The sequence below is a fragment of the Opisthorchis viverrini genome, assembly GCF_000715545.1.
Source record: "Opisthorchis viverrini unplaced genomic scaffold opera_v5_162, whole genome shotgun sequence".
NCBI classification, from domain to species: domain Eukaryota; kingdom Metazoa; phylum Platyhelminthes; class Trematoda; order Opisthorchiida; family Opisthorchiidae; genus Opisthorchis; species Opisthorchis viverrini.
This window is the reverse complement of record NW_008751818.1, coordinates 575647-591299: the sequence shown is the minus strand read 5'-3', so window position 1 is coordinate 591299 and position 15653 is coordinate 575647. Positions and strand designations below refer to the sequence as shown.

The 15653-nt window shown below is 44.9% G+C and overlaps 2 protein-coding genes across 2 annotated transcripts in view; one reads left to right on the top strand and one right to left on the bottom strand.

The window, feature by feature from the left end:
• The window catches only part of T265_07201 (hypothetical protein), a gene marked incomplete at both ends in the record, with an annotated part of 13785 nt that extends 8203 nt beyond the window's left edge, over positions 1-5582 (bottom strand). Inside the window, one exon of the mRNA XM_009172657.1 lies at positions 5208-5582. Within this exon, the coding sequence (XP_009170921.1) occupies positions 5208-5582 (375 nt within the window). The remainder of the gene's footprint in view (positions 1-5207) is intronic.
• T265_07202 (hypothetical protein) overlaps positions 1-15403 on the top strand; it is a gene marked incomplete at both ends in the record, with an annotated part of 47970 nt that extends 32567 nt beyond the window's left edge. The window contains 4 exons of the mRNA XM_009172658.1: positions 4011-4448; positions 5694-5819; positions 10338-10584; positions 13077-15403. Of these exons, the coding sequence (XP_009170922.1) occupies positions 4011-4448; positions 5694-5819; positions 10338-10584; positions 13077-13654 (1389 nt within the window). The remainder of the gene's footprint in view (positions 1-4010; positions 4449-5693; positions 5820-10337; positions 10585-13076) is intronic.
• Between the last annotated feature and the right edge of the window lie 250 nt (positions 15404-15653).

Genomic DNA, 15653 nt, shown 5'->3' with positions numbered 1-15653 from the left:
CGGTGTGATTGTTAAATTCAACGTGAAAATCAGCTGGTTCACCGCAACATCACATCACAACGGACTGCGAACTGCTACTTTCAAAACTTGACCTATTCACGTGAATTTTCGTTATTCAACTTCACCCCCAGCTTTTCGGTAGCCTTTCGGGATGTTTCCTTCCAGTTGAATAGTGGCTATGCATCGACAGGGTACCACAACTGAGCGTTTGTTTCCGTCCAGTGCGATCTTATTGTTCGAAGATACACAGGAATGAAAGTCCCTCTGCTACTCTATATGGGATATAGGTAAATGACTGGGTCTGCTGCGAGTCTTAGATTACGTATCAGGATGGCGGGATGTATTCCAATGCGGTGTTTTGGCGATCAATTACATTACTGTATCAGGATGGGCTGATTGGCATTGCAATCGACCTTTGTTCCGGAAACAATGTGAAAGACCTGGCCAAGGTATTTCAACGACAAAATCAAATTGTGATGGACTTTGGAGTACACTACACAGCATGGTAGAGTGTTTAACCGGTCAGACTTGAACATACACTGTTCTTTTTTCTAAATTGGTCTACTACTGGGTTAACGAGAGACACAGTAAATTGAACCCGCCGTCGACCATACAGATGGACCCATAGACACGTTATCAGGATGGTCAGCTTCCTGAAAGCAACCACTGAATGCCCGGAACCTACGGAGACTCTCAGCTCCGCTGGGTGTTGACCAGACAGACAACGCCCCCTCAATATGCAGCTCGTCACAGCCTTGCATCAAACCCAGACAGCGCGAGTCAGCGTTGATCAAGGCCAGACAACGCCTCCGCAATATGCAGCATGTCGCTGCCTCGTACCAAAGTCAGACCGCGTGCGTCAACATTGGACCAAGTTCAGACAGTGTCCTTCCAATAAAAAACTTGAGGCCGTTGTACCTTTCGCACTCACACGCACTCGCGCTCTCGCAACCACTTTTTTGGAATATAGCTGTTGTGTTCCCTTCCGTGAGCCTTTTTCTCTCCGACACTAGGCACTGGAGCGGGTCAGCAGCAGATACCACAGGCCGGCGAATCAGCAGATATAACACACGTGTTCGACGAGATTGTCCTTTTTTGGATGAGAAATTCCAAACTAAACTGTCTGACGCGTATTGTGCGTTGCTAGTAGAAATCTGCTGTTAGGTACAAGTTTGGTGGGCTGATAAGGTTTTCCACACTGACCGGATTGAATACCCCCGAATGTCCAGTAATATCGCATACCTACTTTGTTGTATCGACAAGAGCAGTCGCATAATGCACATTTGTTCCCGTTATGTTGATCGCTACGAAGGAGTGTATTTTGTGCCACTCAGAAAGGCTACAATGGACTGACTGTTTTTGGATTACAACAAAACGATCGGGACTATTGAGTGCTGGATGACTATCGGCTGCTCTTTTGTTTTTTGTTTTCTCTTCTTCCTTCTTTGTTAGTCACCTAAGTGAATTACATGGGCATGGAGAAACCGTCATGTGAGACTCCCTTTTCAAAGTTATGACAACGAGGATAAAAGTACAATAAGCGATATCGAGACATTTAAAATAGATGAAGAGCGAGGAGACACACGACACGTAAGGTCAGTAATGTTCATATGGGCAATCGTTCACCCGAGAGTTGAACAACTAAAGTTCGTAGAAAGTGGAAGAAAGAAAAGCGGGAACAACCCACTCAAGCGTAGCCCTTATGGGGACATTGATTGGTAACAAAGTTGCATGTAGAAGTCACGGTTTTCGCCCTGAAATAGACTACGGGAACTGGAAGGACGGGTCGAACGACTGAACGCACTGAGCTGCGAGTATCGAAGAATATTTATAACGATAAACTAGTAAAATAGAAGCCATGTGACGATGATGCGTAGGGAGTTGAAGTCATCAGTCAGTCAAGGTGAGGCAAAGTGGCGCACAACTTTTCGATGAACATGGCCACAAATTAGCTGGTAAGAAGAAGGGCCACGTATCCAGAACTGATGACGGTATTTCGAGGTGGATCGAGTCCGAGATCTGTAATTGTGTAGCAGTTTGGAGAAAAAGAATTTTCGGAGCTGAAGAGGAGCCCTACTTATCAGTTGCTCGAGCCTATGTAAACCGAGAAACGAACAGGTCAGAGTTCGCGAAATAGGATTGGAGTCCATAGCGCGGATGAAGTTAGACGTAAACAGGCAAACAGAGGGAGGCGTTGGGATCCGGAAGAGTTGGATGTGGCGGAATGAGTCGATGCCTATCTCAGAATGCTCACAAGGCGTGTGTTCAGTGTGTTCATTTCGGATTTGCATTTGATGTATACGGCGGATGCGTCGTGGTTAGCAGACTACTGGGTTTCTCCGTCTGAGACCTGAGACGTGGATGTTGAACCTCATTAGGAAGAAAGTTGTAGTCTGATAAGCTGCCAATAGAAGCCACTACAATCGAACTTTTAATTATGACGAACTTGCCAGGTAGTCCATCTGTACTACAACTACTCACAGATAAATTCTTGTGCACCATTCGCTGAAAAATGTATGTGGCGCGTTAACCATCAATATGCATACTTACCTGGGTTACTCATTCCATATGCGACCGTAACACCTATCTATCCAGTTACTTAATTGAGATTCTGCTGTGGACTTATTATACCAGACAACTTTTACTTTTAAACAACGGGCACTTGAACGTACCGAAGCTCTTGAGTCTATCGTTCCAATGCCGCACATTATCCATCCGCTCCGTTTGATCGATCCCCCGAGCAATGGGGTGATACTCGAGCTCGACTGTCTGATTATCCGAATAGTTCAACCACACCCATGGATCGAGCCGAGGAAGCTCGGGTGTCTATATGTCACTTTTCTAAACTCCCGTGCTTTCAAGCTCTAGTTCTTAGGCACTTCTGCACGAGACGTGTAGCCAGCGACTCATTCTCTATAATAGTCTCATGGCTATTCCACTGAGTGAACATTGGCAAATCTCGACAGCAGATCGAATGCTTGCACGCCAAGCTGATGAATACGGCTTTGAAGCCCTATAATGCGGGTGTTCCCACTTTGTTTTACACTTTATCGCCATGGTATCTGACTGCGGCTAGACCTTAAGTGGCAAACTTCTCTTAAGTGACACTGCTGGAAAGCACACAGTTGTCCGAGTCCGAGCGATTGATTAATGGATATAATGAATATGTCTCATTTACAAGTAGTTGTTCGGCATGACAACTTCACACAGGGTTTTCAATCAATTGGATGAATAAAATAGCCGGTCATACGAATCCCCTCTGAAACATGCAGGCATAGAATACCTGTGTATTTCTTTGAATCATACTGACAAGCGGTAACTCGCACAGCTTGTTCAAAACCGACACTATGTGGCTGGCAGTGTGTACCTTCGAAAAATGTGTGCCGAGCTATTCGAACTCTGGTAGTCATTAACTGAGACATCGATAGTGATCATCGGGCCCATGTCGTGATTAAAGCAGTCAGGATACTGGGAGGTAGAAGGAAACAAAGTTCATGTTGTCGGTGAGCGGCATGATGTCCTAAACCAGAGCGGTGCGCATCCGGGTAATTGGTCATATTTTTTTAAAAACATAAATGAATAGACAAACATGTTTTGTTTCAGTGAAGTAGTGTTCGACTCTCTTAGTTCTTGGCAAGCCATACTATCCACCTAAAATGCTTGTGGGTCACCTACCAGCTGTATGCACGTGTAGACTCGTGCGTTGATTAAAAAGGGTGTGGGGCCTTCATGACGCCTTTCATTGAGAGGATACTAGAGTGTTGCTATACCATCATACGCTAGCTTGTTCCTTCGATACTTAAATCATTTATTCTAACCCAGGTTGCTGTTTCGTTGTGCCACCTAGCTGTACATTTCAGTATCCAAGTTGGGCGTACCTGTGTTCTGTTGCGACCCCTACCGTTAGTATTGACTGGGCGTTTGATAAGTAGCTTTTTACTTAACTTTTATGGCGCTCCTCGGTTCGTTTTTCACTTCATACTGTGTACCTCATGTGTTTGCACTAACAGCAAATCAAGATACATCTATCCGAACTACGCACAACCAAGGAGAACCCCCAAACGTCACCTGATACACAGTCCTGTACAAACGGACTTGGCCATGGACCAATTAAACATGAACCAGATATTGTCACCTCCTCGAACAAGCTGTCGACTCCTGAGCCAGTGTTCACTGCTGATGGCATTCCCTCAAGCACTGTGTCGAGCACAGCTTCAACTCTTCAACAGTCGTTTATGAACGATGGCTTTCATTGTCTTGTGACAGATTCAACTGTCAATTGTCCCCAAAGCCAGCTGAAAGGTCTAACGAACGGTGCCGCTGTCCAGGATAAGTATATCGCCTCCGTGACAGAGCGTCTGCTCTGTTCTTTGTGTTGTCTTCTCGAGAATTGTCTCTTCTACCTGGTAGACTGGATGGGACAAACAGAGCTGTTTAAAATGATACCTGTGAGTTCCCCGTGTGTGTCATTTGACTTACTGCTATTTTTCACGGTGTCGTCCATCAGGGTTAGTAAGGGCACTGCGCAGTCATGACGTTCGTACGTCATACTTATTCTCTCTTCCTTGCAACTGCTGTTTCCTGAAGATGTCGGTCGTCTAACGTTGGTTACCGCAAAATTAAATGTTCTGAACTACCGGTTTCAAAGCTTTTTCTAAATTCTTGAGACTGACGTTTGCTACCGTTGCTTCCTGAGCTGATGTCCCCCATGATATACCCTGAGATGCACCGCCACTTTTGTAATGCATTGATCAGGATAGAGTTGGTGTTACTTCTTTTCACTATCTGTAATGTGGGGACCATCAGTAAAGCCTATAACACTCGACTTTTGGTACATTATTAAGACTCTAGTGGCCTTGATGCTCGGGTTGGAGCTCAATAGGTATTCCCTTATCCTCCGACCTGCCCAGCTCACTATCAGCTGGATATTATTAAGTGCTCAGCTGATGTGGAGGCGTGCAACTGCTGGTGAATACTAGGATGATGGATACACCCAACTCCGGATGTTTCAGACCGCTCTCAATCTGGTACTTCTTTGTGAATACAAGATATGGCAGGTCTATGCGGGAACTAACAGTGTGTAAACGCTGGCTGTTAACTGTCATAGGTAAAACACTATTAATGATCCCCCTTCCCGAAGGGGCAAGATGGACCAAGTGGCTAGAGCACGAATTTACTGACCAGAAGGTCCGTGGTTCGAAACTAACCTCTGCCTCTCGACTTCCCCTGTCTAGGCTTGGGCAACCCGGCAGTATCCCAGCCCTCGTGCCTCCTTCGTGTGGCAAGGCAGCTAGGCACCGAAAGGATGCCACTGCTGAGTGATTTATTTTTTTCAAATGAGCCTTGCGTTTCTTCTGTTGAGCAGTGTAGTCTGTGGCACCGGGATGGAAATGGAAGCTCACGCTATCCTGAACGATAAATACAGCTAGCTTTTCGGATGCTTCATTCGTGCAATATTGTCTTGAGAACATCCAGTTTATCTTTACGAGAGGATGCAGCAGTGCAGAGTCCACGTAAATTACTCGACAAATAGCGTAGGCGAAGATGAATCTCAGCGTCATTTCAATCGGCGTATTTCTCATGTCTCTTTGATCGTGTACTGTTGTTTGCACAACTACATAAGATCGTTGTGTTTTACGCCCCACTGATCTGACCGTTGCAGTTTTTATCATTGTTTTTTTGTTTTTTTTCAGGTTGGGGACAAGATTCAACTATTGAATAGCAGTTGGAGCGAGATAATCTTGTTAGAGTATCTGCATTGTTATCTAACTCATTGTCAGGACAACAGATCCACCAATCCCATCGCCCACCACACATCGGTACGTCTATAAACGTCGACCTAATTCGCAATTGACCTCGTTTCCACCGTGCTTTTCCCTAAGGTGGATGTGATATTTACGTTTAGAGTAGTAGCCACCGACCCACGTTGTCATAGCAGCGTGTCCTGGAACTTCCTGTTCACTACGACCAGAGTAACTTACGCGAATCGTTTCCACTTATCGTTCCCACATTGTTTGACTGTGGAATTCCGGTGTTTCGGCTTAATTCTGCTTCTTTTTGTGTCGGTTCAAATGAATCGTTGCTGGGATAGCCTTCTTCATCGGAGATTTCCTCGTGTAGTAATAAGCACTCATGTCTTCACGCTGCTATTTTGGTCACAAATTTCCTACGTGACCCGACTCAAGGTGCTCGTAAGTTTTTAAAAAAATTCATTTCGACAGCTGGCTCAGTGCCAGGTCACCGGTGTATCAACAACAACAACTCCCATTTGGTAGCCGCACGCGTAGTTCGCATCCTGTCCAGCATGGTTCCGACAGCTGGGTGCCAGGTCACCGGTGTATCAACAACAACAACTCCCATTTGGTAGCCGCACGCGTAGTTCGCATCCTGTCCAGCATGGTTCGTCCTTGCCCGAGCTTACACACCAGCCAGACGCATAGCGGGAATCAGATAGTCCGGTCATCGTCACTTTGGGAGCGATGCAGTGGGTACACACGACACTTTCGGCGACAACCTTATCATTCTCCTCATGCACACATACACGCACAAACCGTCCGTTATTCAGACTAGACGTGCCCGATAACCCGAGTCAACAAACAGCTTTATTTCCAGGACTAGCTTTTGTGTGCACACGCATCCACATCCAAATCCTGTCCTGTCCTGTTGACATGTTGCACGCATCTTTCGAACACCCACAAATCCAGTTACAGCAGGGGTTTTTAAACTTTTTGAATCGCAAACCTATCTACCATTTCGAAATATCTCCACAGACCGGATTAGCTAATCAACCGGGCTATGCGATAAATTTCAGTACTTCGTTGACTTCGTCACATTACCATCGACTCCGAATGAGCAAGTCCGATCTTCCTGATCTTCGAACTAGCTAGGAAAATCGCTCCTAGTGTCTGTCACCTGCTATTCCGTTCTTAATAGGCAGGAACTACCTGTCATTATCATATGAACGATTAATTTATTGGACGGGCACTGGACTACAACACACTGCAGCATCCACCACCGAAAATGGTCGTTTCTTACCAGTCGCGTCGACGAGGTCAATTTAACTTCCAGAGCTGCGTACAAATTAGTCACTAACGCATCCATACTACACTCGTACATTTTTAAATGAGCACAGTAGTGTCCCTACCTATGTCATTTGGAAGTTTATGAAATCGTAGAAGGCTTTCGTCGAAGTCTATCAACCAAACTGAAGTGTGATAATACGTCCGCAATATGCTCGATGTAGCAGCGGATTCATCAAGTGCTGGAGAACAAATGGCGAATGCGATTGTCATTCATGTCATTGTTTCAAATCGTTAACTTTCTCAGCGCAAAGCACAGCGGGGTGAGACAACAAAATGGAATAAGTGGCTTAAAGCTGTGTAACGTGAGTCGCCCATCATGCAGTTAACATGGGGCTGTGACACGCGCAACCACAATTAGTGGGGAATCTAAACCGTCCAAGCAATCTGCCTAGCTCATCGGTGAGCCGGTCGTTCATCCAGACTGCCTGTTCTAGCATATTCTTCGTATTTTACAAGATTCGTCCTCTCTGCCCTCGAAGCATGTTAAGCAACGGGTTTTATATTTTACGAAAAAGAAAACCGCTTGGTCTTGGCCTTGATATCAAGGAACACCGGGTCGAACTGGACCACCTTGCAGAAGCTTGCAAGCCCCATCCTTCTTCAATCTTAATATGCTACTGATTCTACACACGGTCGATGGGGCGTCTGTGTACTCTGCTCTAACGCTTCATGTATGCGCATACGTCTGTTATATGGCGTGAACTTCCGGTTTTCATTATTCGGTTTGTCCATGCTTCATCAGATACTCTTTAGTGGAGCGTATCGTATTTCACGTGGTCCTACTCTCAGACTGGGAAGAGTGTCAGCCAACTTTGTCGTTCCGAATGACATCAAACTGAAATAATTTCTTTGTAAAACGCCGGAAACAACGATGATCGTATTACAAACAGTTGTTTTGTGTCCGATTTCTGAAACGCGCACTTATTAGCAGGACGAGGACCGGCAGCCAACTTGAAGACACTTAGGAGACTGTCGTAACAGGATTCCAGTTCCCAATGTCAAAAGTATACGCGCCTTTGTGTTGCATCCCACACGTATCGTAGAAACACCGGATGTACGACAATGAAATGTGTTAGGCTGTTTTCAGAAACCGGTCACTTGTTGTCCAGGTGGCGATGTGATATGGACAAACTAATCACGTTGGTTTGGCCATCCCATTCGTGTTCCAGATAACCGATTGTCCCATCGTGTCTTGTTTGGTATGGTTCGGCACGACTGATAGTAACCGCGAAACTGACATAGGGCAGCCCAGTAGTGAAACACTAAAAGCGTAACGAGTCTTAGTCACTTTGGCGTTTGTGCTGTGTGCGGTTGAGCTTTTAGAAACCCATTCTACCACAGTATCAGGTACATTTGCTAGTAGCGTCGGTGCTTCCATCAGTTTATCCCTAACGTTTACTGTCATTTGCTTCGTTTTTCTTATCTTACGGACGTCAGCTAATTCACTCCTTCATATTTTACTGCTGTCGTTTAAATACTGTCATGACCGGAACCAACGTATAGATGCTCACCGTTCCCGGTTGAAAAACCGATTTGAACGGAACGAGTAAATCCATCGTCCTTCAGATCAGTTTGCCATTACTAGTGAATTTACACTACAATACCCAGAGCTATCACCCGCATCTTGTTACAGCATCTCCCAGTAATCTCATGATTACTGCAGTAGCTATCTGTTTGGACAGGTTGTAATTCCTGTTACAGTTCCTCAGTACGTCTGATGCGAACTAGCAGAACGTCTTGACACAGGAAACGTGCGATCGATGCATATTTACACTGGTTCCCCTTATTATACAACCCTGCAGTTGTCTGGCCAGCCAAACAAGCCAGGAAGTGAAATGCAGATTTAATATATTTTCGGGCTATAGGCTGCTGCATCCTACTTTGTGTCTGTTCCGCTCTTCTTGAGAGAGATGTACTTCTCAGATCAGGGCGCTGTCATCATTTTGGCACATGTGTGACCTCTCGCCTTCGAGAATCATTCACTATCAGTTGGCTAACTACACTCGTTCGTAAATTAAGTTGGTGTCAACGGGAAACTTAAACGAATACCATCTCGATCCCTCTCTATTATAATATTTTCCAACTGAATGTACTGAACAAAGGCCGTCTGATGTTTCAGTTTCGGCGATATTCGTGATATTGGGGTACATTGTCCTAACAGAACTTACTATTTAGGATGGGTTGAAACTCTTTGACAGACCATGATCGGTTTCGCTCCTCTTCGGGTTTTGTCAGGTTGGCACAATCCTAGAGTTTCCGCCGGCCTTGTGTTCTGTTTGAGGAGTTTCCAGCAACATTATACATCGATACCTCAAATACCGTACTAATTGGAATATCAGGTAGCGTTTGTGCAGCATATTCAGTTTAAGAACATCACCAACGAGACACTCAACTGGAACTCAGTTGGGCCTCCCTTTAAAACCAAATTAATGAGCAAATGAGTTTATTTCACTAATTGCGTCCTATTTAGGCCAAGTAAAGAATAAGAGCCATGAGACTCCGCCTACTGGATTGGCTCTGCGCCGGACGAAGCTGGTCGTAGGCTGTCGAAGAATTTCCAGCCATCGTCATGTCAACAACAATGTTTATGACTCATTGGTAAACATTAGACTTTGGTTAGTCACAAATGATAGTAATCATATCTTTCCGAATGAGAGCGGCAGTGATACGATCCAAACTAGAGTGTATGGACTTTTTCTCGGTAAGTGATTTTTCTAGAAGAGCAAAGCTATGTGTAATTCCACCGGGCATTAAAAAGCAGTTACATGCAGTGCATCGCAATAAAGCACACTTGAAGCGTTATCCAGGTAATGCCCTTCAAGAATATCCGTTTACTTGCTTTGTGCGAATTAACGAATGATGTGTATGAACTATACAGCTAAGAGTCGACAGTGTAGTCCTCGAAAGCAACTTCTTCAATGTACGTCGAAATCGTGGAAACACGTACATCTTTATCCACCACTCTTGCCTTAGATTCATCAGGTGTAAAACTATCAGCAGTTGAAATCACGCTGGGTGAAAATAATTTTCGGGTGCCTAATTTATTAGTTGGTGAATATGTGAATACCGTGGATGTATAGTAACCTATATAACCGCATCCCCGATTAGTTTAATGGTTATCTACTATCCTATCAGTCATGGGTGTGTTGTCGTCTGAATTTTCCCACTCAACATCGCGGATTACTATATTACCACATATAGTAATTAGTGCACTCACGATATTTCTCCTCTTGTTTGCCTTTGTTTTCCCTCCAGCCCTCGGATCCCACTAGTCACCCAAGTTCCTCGCCGAGCGGCAGCAGCAGCCGAGTTTCTAACCTTCCACATTCAGTTTCCCGGGATGTATGTGACCTGATGGATAGTACGCTAAACTGTTTTCTGAACGATACCGAATTCCGGCGCAAACTGGACGGTTTGGTTGCAGAGTTTGAGCGACTCCGACTGGATCGTAAAGAACTAACGTGCCTCAAGTTCCTGGTCCTGTTCAATCCGGCCAAACACGGTCAGTTTGCTTTGTTTCACGTACTATCCATGCTGTTGCGCAGTTTCTTTTCGACTCCAAGGGATAAAAGCGTTCAGATCGCACCTATTAATGCCCAAGTTCATATTCCCAGCGTCACTCACAAGCCAAAAAACTCAAACTTTCCCTCATTCCTTATCTGGCATTACATTTCCATTTTCCAGTAGACCTACGAACCGCATATTATTTTTCCTAACTTTATTTTACAACATCATCTCATAACCTCAAGCCCGGTGCAATTAATATCGATCCCGTATCTCAGCAAGTGCAGGTAGCTAATGAGTTCGTGGCCTTAAAACAGTGCTGCACGACCTATGCAACACTATTCTAGGCCAGTCCTGAAAATACAGTCACTAGTTCTGCGCACTCTTATGGCGTACTCGTGTGTTCCAGGTTCATACACGTAACAACCTCGGATGCTCAAACATTCAGTTACAGCCGACCGTAGCGAAGGCGTGCACTTTGCACCCAAATAGCACATGTACCTCACTATCCCTCCCCCATTAGTGTTTTAACAAGTCGTTTCTTCACTTATTGCACATCCTTTGCTCGCAGGCAGCTGGTTCCATACACACACCAACTTCGCTGCGACTCAAGAGCACGTAACGAAGCCAACCTACTGTACGGATCATGCACAAATGCGCACGTGCGCGTCTGAGTGTGCAGTGCACATTGACCCTAAATAACCCCAGTTAATTCAGCTAAATGCACAGCTGTCTGATTTGATCAAAGTTACGTAAGGGCAATCTGCTGAAACTGCTAGTTTCTAGGGTTTGGAGCTTGCATGGTGAAGTTTCTGCTGGCCATTCGACTGTCCGTTAACTTTTCACTTTAGTACAGCTGATTCATTCCGTGAAGTTTCTGCCGGCCATTCGACTGTCCGTTAACTTTTCACTTTAGTACAGCTGATTCATTCCGGAGGATAAGTGAACTACGTGCATGTTGCAGCAGTGTTAAACAACTTTCTCTGTCGACCTTGATTCCTTATCTTTCCTACTGCTCGTATGTGTAACTGCTGACAATTAATATTATTTGTGATTGGATTGAATCGGAGCATTACTTTACATCAGCCCTGTCCGACTGCGATGCTCTTTAAAGTTATCTGGGGATTCTCATGAATTACTTGACGGCCACAGCTAGAAAAGGCTTCTTGGACATTCATATAAACCATCTCCATACATTATGGTGAAACTTCATGTCCCTGCAACCTTCCTTTCGGTTATAGTTAGATCCATATATGCATAAAACTAAGGTTCACAAGGCTCCAAGGATGGCTCCTTGTATGCCTAACATGGTCAGATTTGTCCTGTGATGAAACTGTCTTTGGAGCGTGTTGATCGTTACTCTTCGTATCTGACCGTTTTTCTCATGTAGTAACGTTACCGAATCCTAGTCTTGTTCAGTACGTATTTACGTATTGCCGTGGTTTAGTGTTGACAGTCAGTGATCTTTCAAACCACCCAATAGGATAGCAGAATTCATCACTTGTGAACTGTTGTTGAGCTTTGAACAGGTCGCTTTAAAGCTGTTTGTCTTCATACTTTGACGTACAAACAACCTACCTTTACGCGAGCATAGCCTGTTGCATGTTCTTTTCATTATCAGTGCGCCATGAACAGTTATGAATATTGGGTCTGACTGGACGGTAGTTAGGTTGCCAGTTTTACCGGATTTGAACTTGTTCTAGTCGCTGCCGCAATTTCTGTTCGACTGACGAAACTTCCAATGAAGGAAGGCAGAGTGGGTCCGCTTAGAGAGGGTTTCTGTTCATATAGGATCACCTTGCTGAATTTATGACGATGACAACATCAACTGCATCAACAATGCCCTTGAACCGCACCATTCGCATTATTTTTCTTTGTCCAAAACGTTTCTCAAAGCCAATGTGTGGCTTTTCGAAAAGGCCTACCAGCTCTTGAGTTCACCCCTCTCGTTTACTTGCATCCTGGACTGGGCGTCGCCTCCTTTTTACATGAGTCCCATGACATCAATGCACGGACATGACATCAACGCGACTGAGTAATATTTTTATTCTATGTTAGACTAGCATAACAGGACCCTATTTTATCTTCGGTCCTATCCTTTTCCTACTTGATCGCCTATAAATCTCATGTCAGAAGCAAAGAGCAATTTTTTTAGTAATGTGACCACAGGACAGCGCTGACGCGTAGTTTGTGTTATTCCGACAGGTTTAATCGATTCGTATGCACACATGTATTTGAACAATGTTCGGCAAACTGTTTGTCCCGAACTTGCCAAACACCTGGTGTTGCTGGATCGATCAATCTTGTACGCCGTTTCTCCCGGTTTTCGGACAGTCACCTTTCTTCCTCGCCTCCATCTACCCTCTTATACCACTAAATTGGTCGCTGTCCGTAGCATTAGAAATGGTTCTGAAGATCACTTTTCGGCTGTTGTGCTAGATCATTGTTGCCCACTACTGATACCTTGACTGTCGTATGCTTTTACTTCAGACTTGGTGCTCGAATCCAGTCATCAGCATGTTCTGCGTGTGCAAGGAAAACTATCTCGGTTCCTACTACGCCGGTCGCGTCGTTCTACCCGTCCTTCGGCATTCCAGTCTTCTCTAGACACTGCCGAACTCAGTTCTACCGCACAATGGCCCCCTTCTGGCGCGCCTCAGTGTGAGGTTGAACCGAAAGCCTGGGACAACTCAACCACAAGTCGTTTTTCCAGAGTTTTATTGCAATTGTCGGAGGTGAAGTTTCTGGCGTTCCAAATTGAGAGTTACCTGCTTACGCGATATCGGAACGGAAAGATTCCTCAAGAGAGTTTGTTGATCGAAATGCTTCTCAACAAACGGTGCCGTCCGCAAGTCACAGCACATAGCTCAAGTACGACGAGCTACGGTCAAATGTCTGAGCTTTCCATGAACGTCATATCAGTGTCGGGACATTCGAACAATGCGTATCATCCCGGGTCAATCACGTCGTTGAACTGTCCGACTGACTTGAAGCCAATCCCCACTTCCGCAACCACATCTTTCAGCCAATTTGACGAATCAATCAACCCCACTTCTGTGCTTTCTTGATTGCCTCTTCGTCTCAAGTCACCACGTGTGTGTTGCCTCAAATTATATCATTTTTTCTACTTCAACTATGCTCATGAGGGTTGTTCGTGTCGAATTCAGGGATTCTCAGCAACCGCCTCTGATTTGCCCCACTTTTCACAAGTGGCAAATCCTTTTCCTTTTGTTATATTGAACTCAACCAGGCAACTGATTTTCTATCGATCCACTTTGAATATTATCTTCCCTTAGATAGAGGCTAACTTGTTGCCTCCGTTTGGTCTATCCAGGATGCTTACTGTTTCAACGTGTGTCTTGCCAAGAACTACCTTTTTCGATCCAATAATCTTGACACCAGTTCTTCATTGCCGAGATTCGCTATTTATCTCGGGCATTTATTCAACTGACTTTCCCTGTCCTCTTGGTGATGCTCTATCTTTTGGCTGTGATTCGCCAATCGGTTGCTGGCTACTGAACTGTTGCCGGTGCGCGCTTCGAGTATCTGCGTCGCAATATCTGTTTCACCTTTCTTGGCCTGCTACCTCATCTCCTTCTAATCAGTGCGGATTGGTTTTAGCAACAAGGATGATACCTTGGCTCTTTCTATCGGTTCTTCCTCATTCATGTCTGACTCACATACCGCACCAACCCACCATCCTCGACTAACACTCCTCAGGCCACATTGTGTACACACATTACGAAGCCTATATTACTCACTGCTTGCGTTACATTTTCAGGCAAGTTGTCCATGTACCTTAAATTCCAATTTCCTGACTCAGGTCTATGTATTTCCGCGTTTCCTCACCCACCTGTCGACCCCAAACCTCCTTTGTTCCATCTACTCGGAATGCCTCTCATTGCCATACAAAAATGAGGGACTGACATTCCAAGCATTTAGTCGATTTTTAAAGTATTGTTTTGCTCAAACTTTCCCGTTTCATCTGCTCCCCGTCCGTCTGCTTTGGAACATTCTGGACACCTTTTGCTCACAAGCCTATACACCCACTCCATACATTTTTGCACGTACAGCTGCCGTGTACAGAGTTTGTTTTTTCTCTTTCCTGCCTCTCACACAACGCCACGATTCGCCCATTTTTTATAAACTTAAACTGTGAGGCTGTTCGTAACATTCGTATCCACAGGGATTCGGTCTTATCCAAGATCGCACACGAGCTCACAAGCAAGATTGTTTGAAATGCTCCAAAGTACCTCTCCGTCCCACAATCATCAATAGGATACACATGAGTTGTTTCAAGGTCACTTATAGGTTCTCTGGCCCTCTTTCCTGTATACTGCCATTGTCACTCCTTATTCTTTATCATCCATCTACTAAGAGACCGGAATTTGTGTTCACTGAGCACCCAAATGAACTCTACCTCAAATCTGTCATCCATCACAATCGTTATCTACTCTCTCATCCTTCCAGGTTCATCCGATTTTCCTTATCACATTTCTACCCCACAATTCTCGCTCCCATACCCCTTCTCCACCGTTTGCCTGATTGACAACGACCAAAAGTACAATCGACTCTTTAGACGACAATCGACATTAGGGTCTGTTTAACCCTTTGCTCGCCTCTTAAGTTGTTTTTGTACTTTCAGGAAGCTTTTCTCCTTGGTTTATTCCCTCCGGTAGGATCACCCAGGCCGGGATTGTTCCCTTTTTTCCTATTTAGCCTGCAAAACACCATTATTACACTATATGAGTGAACGCGTATGAATGTAGTACGACAAGCACCACTGTTTGCCTTGTGCCGCTGTATTTGTCCGAAATACAAGCTCATTATGAAGTTTATTATTAAATTTGACCGTTGCTGGTTCGTTCGTTCGTATCGTTTAGTTAGCTATTTCCTTGACCGTTTGATGAGGGAATTTAGCCTATGATCGTTTTTGGGTTTGAATATCTCATCTTCCTCTCACGTCGCTGGTACTTTTCGGAATGTACAGTGTAGTTAACTTCCGCCGTGCGTTCCACTCAGGTACTGAAGTTTCACTGAACCTTTTTAACGCAATCGTGGGCGTTT